The sequence below is a fragment of the Dryobates pubescens genome, unplaced genomic scaffold (assembly GCF_014839835.1).
Source record: "Dryobates pubescens isolate bDryPub1 unplaced genomic scaffold, bDryPub1.pri scaffold_159_arrow_ctg1, whole genome shotgun sequence".
Classification (NCBI taxonomy): Eukaryota; Metazoa; Chordata; class Aves; order Piciformes; family Picidae; genus Dryobates; species Dryobates pubescens.
In genome coordinates, this window is record NW_026530750.1 from 2,616 (window position 1) to 12,638 (window position 10,023).

At 52.4% G+C, this 10,023-nt stretch overlaps 1 protein-coding gene across 1 annotated transcript; it reads left to right on the plus strand.

Annotated features, from left to right (window-relative positions):
- Positions 1 to 331: 331 nt before the first annotated feature.
- On the plus strand, positions 332 to 7,167 carry LOC104300382 (zinc finger protein 664-like; the record flags this gene model as incomplete). Its single annotated transcript, XM_054179385.1, has 3 exons — positions 332 to 547; positions 653 to 1,274; positions 6,902 to 7,167. Coding segments are annotated over exons 1-3 (1,104 nt in total), but the record flags the coding sequence as incomplete, so codon positions are not given.
- Between the last annotated feature and the right edge of the window lie 2,856 nt (positions 7,168 to 10,023).

Genomic DNA, 10,023 nt, shown 5'->3' on the forward strand with positions numbered 1-10,023 from the left:
GGAGGTCAAAGGACAGGGCCTGGGCCAGGAACCACCCTGCCAATGCCACCAGGCTTGAGGAGAGTAGGACAAGACCACTTGTAAGTCCCTCAGGCACTGTAAGTACCTCAGGGCACTGGTCACAGGAACCTGGGGTCTCAGCACAGGTATTAGAGGTCTGTGCCCACACTATGGCAGAAACTGAAGGTTTGAGGTCTCCTCTGCATTCTCCCAGCTGGGTGTTGGGAGTCAGGGACTGTTATGACCCAGAGAGGATCTGAGGGTTTGAGGTCCTGGGCTCAGATGCTTCCATCTTCCCTATTCCACAGCTGTGACGCCTTCCTGCCACAGTATGGCCTCACAGAAGGACCTAGAGAAGAGCTGGGAGGAGAAGCAGCACCCAGAGATCAAGTTGGAGAAGCCCAAGTGCAGTCCCAAGGGAGAGGAGGAGGATAAAGAGGAGAAGATGGAGGATGATGCTGTAAAGAATGATGACTATGAAGAGGAGGATAATGATGATGATGAAGGTGACCAAGATGAGGGGGAGGAATGTATGGAGGAGGATGAAGTCAGAGGAGGTCACTCAGTGTCACCAAAACAGCTGAATCAGTGCCTTGAGTGTGGGCAGAGCTTCCCAGGTGGCTCAGAGCCAGTGAAGCACCACTGCCGGCAGCCTGGCTCCTGGCCCTTCGTCTGTGGTGACTGTAGCAAGAGGTTTAGCTGTAACTCAAAGCTCATCCGGCACCGCCGCACCCACACTGGAGAGAAACCATTCACCTGTGCTGACTGCGGCCAGAGCTTCACCCAGCGCTACAATCTCAGCCGGCACTGCCTCACCCACACTGGAGAGAGGCCCTTCTCTTGTGACAGCTGTGGCAAGCGCTTCAGGCACATGGCTCATCTTAGGCAACACCACCTCACCCACACCAGTGAGAAGGCCTTCACCTGCAGAGACTGCGGCAAGAGCTTCAACCACAGCTCCACTCTCACCATCCATCGCCGCATCCACACCGGAGAGCATCTGTTCCCTTGTGCTGAGTGCGGCAAGAGCTTCACCACGAGTGCCAAATTCATCAGGCACCAACTCATCCACAGCGGTGAGAAGCCCTACAGCTGTGCCGATTGTGGCAAGAGCTTCACCCAGACGGGAACCCTCAGCCTACACCGTCGTGTGCACATTATGGAGAAGTCGTTCAGCTGTGCTGAGTGCGGGCAGGCCTTCAGACATAGGTACACGCACATTTGCCACCACCGCACACACACCGGTGAGAAGGCTTTCGCCTGTCCTGTCTGCGGTAAGAGCTTCACCCAGAAGGGTAACCTCAACAATCACCGCTGCACCCACACTAGAGAGCAGCCTGCACTGCAGGGGAGGCAGAAATCCACCTAGAATCTGTTGGGTAATCGTGACCCCTCTGAGAAGGCCTTTCCAGCACCAAAATCATCTCTTTCCTTTGCACTTCTCAGGGACTGGGGACACCAGCAGCAACAAACACCTCCTGCCCTGCTGAACACCAATTATTGCTAATGAGAACAATTACAGTGCTGAGTCAGCACAGCTGGAGCTCCCAATGGAGCTGGGCAGGGCTTTGCCAGGATCTGTCTGGTTCTTCCCCAATGCTTTGTGTCTCCCTGGGGGAAGAAATCCTCTGCCCATTACCCTATTGTGTCAATAAACCCCAAAAGTTACCCAAATCCTCTCTGTTTGCTTTTATTTCGGATATCCCTGCCACAATGCCCAAATTTTGGGGGCATTTGCTCCCAAGGGATGGGGTGGAGCTGTGTGCCCAGTTCAGGGAGGGGAAAATGAGGTTCTGAGAGGAGCCTTGAGGGGCATCTCAGAGGCATTCTTCAGGGGCTTTCAGGTGATCTTAGGTGTTTGGGATTTGGATGGTCCTAGGACTGACTTTTGGGATCTTTGGAGGGTGTAGGGGGAAGCTCATGGAGATCTTTGGAAGAACTCAGAAAGCTTCTGTTGGCTTTCCACTCTGGGGCTGGAACAGGTTGCAGAGCTGAGAAGAGGTTAAGCTGCCTGTTACCCCCCAAAACAGAAGGAAGGGAAACATAACACACACAAAAATAAAAAAACCCTCTGGGATGAGATAAGGACTTGAGACAATATCAAAAGAGTTGAATCCAAAGGAGATCCCATAATGCACACTGACCTGAGGCTGTTGGCAGAAAGCACAGCAGTGAGCAGCAGCAGCCAGGAGTTAAACCCCTGCAGCCCTCCCCCTCAGCAAAGAGCCAGCACCTGAGAGCCAGAACCCAACAGCAGCAACCAGAACAGGAAGCCTCTGATGTTGCAATCTGAACTTCAGGCCCTGTAGTACTTTGCTGCAGCCAGCACTGTCCCTGTGAAGGTGGCATGAGGCAGGATGGTGTGGAGTAATGGCAGCAAATTTTCAACTTAATCTTTGATATTCCCAAGCCCTCATTCTGTGCCATCTGCACCATGCCCAGCAGCGATCAGCAGCACACCTCAGGCACTGTCCATTCTCACTCCACAGGAGGTGGCTTTGCAGTACCCAGAGGGCTGCTCACTGCAGGTGCTCTGCAGCTGCACTCTGTTCCAGCACAGTCTGCATCAGTCCATGCCCAGTCCAAATGCTGCAAATGCTGGGGCTGTGTTTCCACCTCTGGGGCAACTGAGTCCAGTGACTCCTTCCATGCCTCCAAGTGAAGGCAAACTGTGGCTTGCATCCCAGTACTCAGCTTCCAACACATCCAGGTGTGGGGATCCTCCTGTCACACCAGAAACCCAGATGGGTTCCACTCCTTGTGGTTTGATGGTGTCAGAGCACTCTGGGCACCTGTATCTACTAAAGCTTTGTCCTCTCATGGGTTCAGCTTGCCAGGCCATTGCTTCTGTGTGGTTGTGACCGTGTGAGGCTGTGCCTTTAAGGAAGGGGCACACTGGCTAAATGTTTATAAAATATTTTGGTATTCTAAACGAATTTCATTGGTGGATGGATGAAATGCAACTTTGAGTTATCGGGCAGCTGGGACTTTCTCTCAGTTTCTCTTCCTTCGCTGTTCCTTTTGGCTGGACTGCTTCTGGGCTTCTGGCCAACTAAGATAAGATACTAACTAACTAACTCCCTGTGCATAGGCTTCTGTCTGCTGTGCTAACTCCCCTTTTTTCTCTTTTTCACAGACAATCACAGAATCAACCAGGTTGGAAGAGACCTCTGAGATCATCCAGTCCAACCCATCACCCAGCCCTATCCAATCAACTAGACCACGGCACTAAGTGCCTCATCCAGTCTTTTCTTGAAGATCTCCAGGGACGGCGACTCCACCACCTCCCTGGGCAGCCCATTCCAATGGCAAATCACTCTCTCTGTGAAGAACTTCCTCCTAATATCTAGCCTGAACCTCCCCTGGCACAACTTGAGACTGTGTCCCCTTGTTCTGGTGCTGGCTGCCTGGGAGAACAGACCGACCCCCACCTGGCTACAACCTCCCTTCAGGTAGTTGTAGACAGCCATGAGGTCTCCCCTGAGCCTCCTCTTCTCCAGGCTAAACAACCCCAGCTCCCTCAGCCTCTCCTCATAGGGCTTGTGCTCCAAACCCTGCACCAGCTTTGTTGCTCTTCTCTGGACATGCTCCAGCAACTCAACATCTTTCCTAAACTGAGGGCCCCAGAACTGGACACAGTACTCAAGGTGTGGCCTGACCAGTGCTGAGTAGAGGGGAAGAATAACCACCCTTGTCCTGCTGGCCACCCTATTCCTGATACAGGCCAGGATGCCATTGGCTCTCCTGGCCACCTGGGCACACTGCTGGCTCCTGTTTAGCCTACTATCTACCAGCACCCCCAGGTCCCTTTCTGCCTGGCTGCTCTCCAGCCACTCTGTCCCCAGCCTATAGCACTGCGTGGGGTTGTTGTGGCCAAAGTGTAGAACCCAGCACTTAACCTTGTTAAATCTCATCCCATTGGCCTCTGCCCACCCATCCAGCCTGTCAAGGTCCCTCTGCAGGGCCCTCCTACACTCCAACAGATTGACACCTGCTCCTAACTTGGTGTCATCTGCAAACTTACTGATGATGGACTCAATGCCCTCGTCCGGATCATCAATAAAGATATTGAACAGGATGGGGCCCAGCACTCATCCCTGGGGGACACCACTAGTGACTGGTCACCAACTGGATGTGACACCATTCACCACCACTCTCTGGGCCCGGCCCTCCAGCCAGTTCTTGACCCATTTCAGAGTGACTTCATCTCAGCTGGTAACGCCCTTGGGTGATGCAACCCAGCATCCTGTTGGCCGCCTTTGCTGCTGCAGCACACCGTCCACTCATGCTGAGCTTGTTATCCACCAAGACCCCCAGGTCCCTCTCCACAGGGCTTCTCTCCAGTCAGGTGGATCCCAGTCTGAGCTGCACTCCTGGGTTCTGTATTCCCAGGCTCAAGACCCTACACTTCATAAGGTTCTTGCTAGCCCACTCCTTCAGCCTGTCCAGGTCTTCCTGGAGGGTGCCTCTCCCTTCCAGAGTCAGACAATGGGACTCATTTTTCAAACAGCCTCACAGACACCTGGGCTAAAGAGCATGCCGTTGATTGGATAGATCTCTTTCTCTATCATACCCCAGCTGCTGGGAAAGTTGAGTGATGCAATAGACTATTCAAGACTGCACTCAAAGTAATGGGTGCTGGGACATTTAAAAGTTGGGATGAAGACTTAACAACAGCTATCTGTCAATCAAGGTGGCCCTGCTCAATTGGAACTTCTACATGCTGTAGAAGGGGATAAAGTCCCTGCATGTAATGGAATATATTGGGGAAAACAGTCTGGGTTACTCCTGCCTCAAGCCAAGACAAACCCATTCATGGGGTTGCCTTCACTCAAGGACCTGGGTGCACTCGGTGGATAATGCAGGAGGATGGGAAAGTTAGTTGCGTACCTCAAGGAGATTTGATTTTGAGTGAGAATAGCCAATAATTTGAACTGTATGATAATAGTTACATGATACTGGTGGTTGCTATTTCTCTAAGGCCAAGTTGCCCTTGACCTAGTTTAATAGGAATGAAGAATCCATACTTTTTCCAAGAACCTTTCTTTCAAGAATCCAGATTAGAAAATATTTTCATGTAGAGGCTGTCCCTATCTAATATTTATAGCATACTTGTGCTAAATGCTGTGTTTACAGACAAAATGACTACCCGGTGTTACCATGGCCAAAGACATGAAGGTTAGAATTGATTGCCCACAGCTCACCTTCTTTTTTACTCTGCTGAAACCTGCCAGCACTTTTTCTGAGCATCTCATCTGCATGCTAGCATCATAATCCCCTTTGGCCAAGGCTTCCAGAGACTAAGAACTATGTCACCAAGATATTTAGATGATTGCATAAAATTTATATTGAGTGTTATGTAAATGGCTACCTTAACGAGGCTCTAAGAATCAATTTTACCTGAAACATATTCTCATCTCTGTTACTGCTTTGCTTAGAAGAAGCTGCACCTTTTGAACTTTCACCCTACCTCTTTTGGGGGAGAAGGGAGGTAGGGGGGTAAAGGGGCCACAGGGGGAACCCCGCTCTGTGGGGAGGTCTGCTTTCTGGTTGAGTTTATTTGCTGTATATTCCTGTATATATTGTAAACTACCTGTATTTGTTGTGTTACATAGAATCTGTTTCCTTGTAAAATACAGTCTCCTTTCTCTGACTGAGTTCTAGCCATGGTTTCTTTCTCAGTGGGGGAGGGAAAGCGGAGCCTTTCCTTTTCAACCCACCACAGTGGTCCAACAAACCAATTTGTTTCTCCCGTCCATCTGGTTGGAGCAGAGTCCCTCTAATTCTGCCTGGGGTCCATTGCATCTTGTGAAGATGCTTTGGGAGTCCCTTCAGCAGGACTAGAAGCAGTTTCAGCTTCCCTGCTCTTCTTAGGCCATTTCCCACTGGAAACTGAGGCAGCGTCTCTGGGGGGACAATTCCCCTGTAAGTCACAGACTCCTGCAGCCAGGACTGGAGTGGGTTTTCCCTTCCACTTCCTCACGTCCTGCCCATGGTCACACAAGTAAAGCAGAGGGTGTGCTGTGGTGTGTGCCTCCCAGATTCTCTCCCTTGGACAGGGGAGCAGCTGCTCCTCATGGCTGAAACACAGGGCTGTACAGTTGGGGAACAAAAACTCCTTCTAGAGCCGATGGAACTCCTGGGACAGATCCTTCCCAGCTGAAACACAGGCCTGGAGAGAGGAGCAGAGATTTCCTTTGCCTTGCTGGGGCCTGCTGCTTGTTTCATCCACTGTTTGTCCTTGGCCATCTTCCAAAGCCAGAGATAAGAACCAAGCCAGCAGCCCAGGCTCTTTCTCTTGTTGCCATGGGGACCCTGATCCCTCCTGGTCCTTTGCAGGATCAGCTGCTTTCCTTGTAGGCTTCTTTGTCCCTCCAGGAGTGTTGTAGATGTGCCCTCAGGAATGAGCAGCAAGGAGATCAATGAATAGATATATTGGCAGTCTATTGATATCCAAACTCTGCAGCAGGGGATTCAGTTTCCATTCACAGGCAGCAGGATGGGGTTGGTGGAACCACCTCTACAGAACGTTTGTGCCTGGGCACTTCAGACGACCCAAATGAGTTCTAGAATTTAGAATGGAAACTGATTGGAACAGCAGTGGGGGAGGGGTTGGTCGGTGCCCAGCAAACCCTCAACCCGGGACAGTTTCAGCCCTACCTGAACCAAAATTCTATGAAGCAAAGGTTTGGCTTCCTCACGAGCTGGGAACGTCAGGAAATCTTTCCCTGGTGCTGTGTTTAGAGCCCTGACAGCGCGGCACGGCTGTGCCCTGATCAGGAAATAGAGACCGGCGCCGACCGCCTGGCTGTGCCGCGGGGTTGCTGCTTCTCCCAGAGCACAAAGGTCCTGGAGCCTCCCAGGGGAAGCTTCAGAGGCTTTTGCCGCTGGCTCCACGCAGCGCAGCCCCCGGCAAAGGTTCCCCGCTCCGGGGGCTGTGGCGCTTCAGGACCGGCGGTGCGCAGGGGCCGCCATGGTTCCCTCCCGTGGCCATGGCTCACGCGGCAGTTGCCCCCACGCTCCGCGGCACCGCCCCCAGCCGGGCAGCAGTGGCAGTGTGCGGCAAGGCCTTCTGCAGCGCTGCTTCAAGGCCCGGGCGAGGCGGAGCGGAGCGGCACAGAGACGCACACAGGCATAGGCACCGACACCAGCGTGGGGGGCACTTGTGTACCAAACAGCTCCTGTTTCCCATCTGCCCCAAAGAATGCTGCTCCAGAGAGCATCCCCTGCTGACACAATAATTAACCAAGGAGCTGATCCTTTGCCAAATAAGCACAAGCACACGCCCTAAACAGGGCAAACAAACATGTAGCCTGGGCCTTGTTTGCCACAGGGGTGCAAACATGCCCAGGTAGATTGTTTACCTGGACTCAGTGGTGCCAAGGTCCCCCCTGCCACTGACTCCAGAAGGGAGGGGGGACAAAGGGGGTTTGAGTCACACACACAGAAGCATGTTCTGGTAATATTTGGGGCACAATCCTGGTCATAAGCACCATTCACTATGAGGGGCAGCTGATCCTGGCACAGGCTGCTTCTCTGACACAGCTGCCATGCCTGGGGCACTGTCTGTAGGTCCAGAGACCGTCTCTTACCCCTGAGCCCTCTGCACAGAGATGAGAAGGGCTCGAGAGGCATGGGCCAGGCCCAAGCACATTGCAGTGATTTCTGTCTCTCAGGAACTCCCAGGCTGACAACAGACTTTGCCCAAACCTTTCCCCAGCTGGGGAGGATTTTGCACTTGCTCAGGGCTGAAATTCCAAAGCACCAGAGGTGACCACCAGCCTAAGAATTTGCCCCTTCCCTCCCCCACCCCCTGCCACTCCTCAGCATCCAGCATCTGGGCAGATGTCACAGTGGTTTCCTTGGGAGTGTCCTGTATTGCTCTGGATGAAACCAGAGCAAGCTGCCCAGCAGTGGGCAGCACAGCTCTGAGTCATTGCCCTAAGCTAACAGTCAGCACCATCAGCAGCACAAACAGGACTACAGCTCATCAGCCCCCTGAAAGCAAATCCATCAACATAGTCAACACACCACAGGTAAGAAACTTCTGTCAAACTCTGTTGACAAGCCTCAAGCCTTAATTGAATCCTCTTCTTATCTTTTTTTGTTATCCAAATCCTTTTGTCTCCTGCCAAAATCTGTCCTTTCCTGCCCCCTGTTGGGCTCCAGAAAAGGAATGTACTGGGTTCAGCTGAACCAGCAGCTTAACCTCTCTGCCTCCCCCAACACAGAACTGAGGAGGAAAGAACACCACACACAACCTCTTTGTGTTGAAACAGAAACAAATGAGAGAAGAGTTTCCTGAGCAAATCAGATCATCAGAATACAAAAGTACAGTGACCTCAGCCTGTCTGCAGAAAAGGCACAGTGGAAAGCAGCAGCAAGCAAGGCAAAAGCCCAAAGCAGGGAGCTGCTCCCCTATCCCTCCCTGTCCCACTGCCATCCCAGCAGAGCTGCCAACACCCAAAAAAACCCCAGAATCCAGAAGCAGCAACTGGAACAGGGAGCCTCCCATGCTGCAATCTGAACTTCAAGCCCCACAATCCTTTGCTCCAGACAGCACTTCCATTTCTGAGGCTGGCATGGCTGCAGCATGGTCTGGATAACAGCAGCAGAGTCAACTCAACCCAGGACAATCAGGAGCCCCTCCAAGCAAAATGGAAAGAGCCTCTCAGCTTCTGTGAACAACTTCCACTGCTTTGAAGGCAGCTGGACTTGCCACATGGATGCATTAGCTGAGAGCCCAAAAGAGCCCAAGGGGGCAGTGGAAGGTGACTTCAGAAGGATCCTTGAAGATGAAGCTCAGACAGACTTCATGATTTGTAGCTGGAACCTTGGTATTTCCTGCTGGGATCTCCTTTGGATTCAGAGCCCTGTGACAATTCACAGGGTCACAGGTGACAGGATGTTAGGGGTTGGGAGGGACCTCTGGAGATCTCTGAGTGCCCCTGCCAGAACAGGACCATAGAATCCAGTGCAGGTCTCACAGGAACACATCCAGAGAGGGCTGGCAAGTCTCCAGAGAAGGAGACTCCACAACCTCTCTGGGCAGCCTGCTCCAGTGCTCTGTCACCCTTACAGTAAAGAAATTCTTCCTCCTGTTGAAATGGAACTTCCTGTGCTGCAGTTTCCATCCATTGCTCCTTGTCCTGTCCCAGGGCACAAGTGAGCAGAGGCTGTCCCTGCCTCTTGCTTCCTGACCCCCAGCCCTCAGGTATCGATAGACATTGATCAGATGCCCTCTCAGTCTTCTGCTCTCCAGACTAAACAGCCCCAGGGCTCTCAGCCTTTCCTCATCAGGCAGTGCTGCCGTTCCTTCAACATCCTCACAGCCTCTGCAGCAGATCCCTGTACCTCTAGAACTGGATGTAGTATTCCAGGTGGGGCCTCACCAGGGCAGAGTAGAGAGGGAGAAGAACCTCCCTGGATCTGCTGGCCACACTCTTCCAAATGCACCCTAAGATCCCATTGGCCTTCTTGGCCACCAGGGCACATTGCTGTCCCATGCAGAACTTGCTGCCCACCAGAACTCCCAGGTCCTCCATGGGGCTGCTCTCTAACTATTTGTTCCCTTGAGTGCTGTAGGGTTCACATTGCTCTGGACATTGCATGGTGCAGATCACCTCCAGTGGATCTGAGGCTCCCCAGAAGTTGCCAGTGGGTTCCTCTTAATCACATGGATCCTGTCCCAGCAGGCACTAGTGCCGGAGAAGGAACCTCAGGCTGAAGGGAAGGAGAAAGGGAACTGAAAATCTCATCACCTGAATCTAGAAAGAAAGCCCTTGGTAGCAAATGTCCATTCTGGATGGACACAGAACCCAACACAGAGAGCTGATGAGAGCAACTGCTGGGGGTGCACCAACTGCCCTGAGAAGCCTAAGGAAGGGCTGGAGGGGGGAGGGCATTCACTGGAATTCCAATACCTGATAATACCTCTTGGACATACTGAGAATCACAGAATTATCAGGGTTGGAAGGGACCTCAAGGATCATCCAGCTCCAACCCCCCTGCCATGGGCAGGGA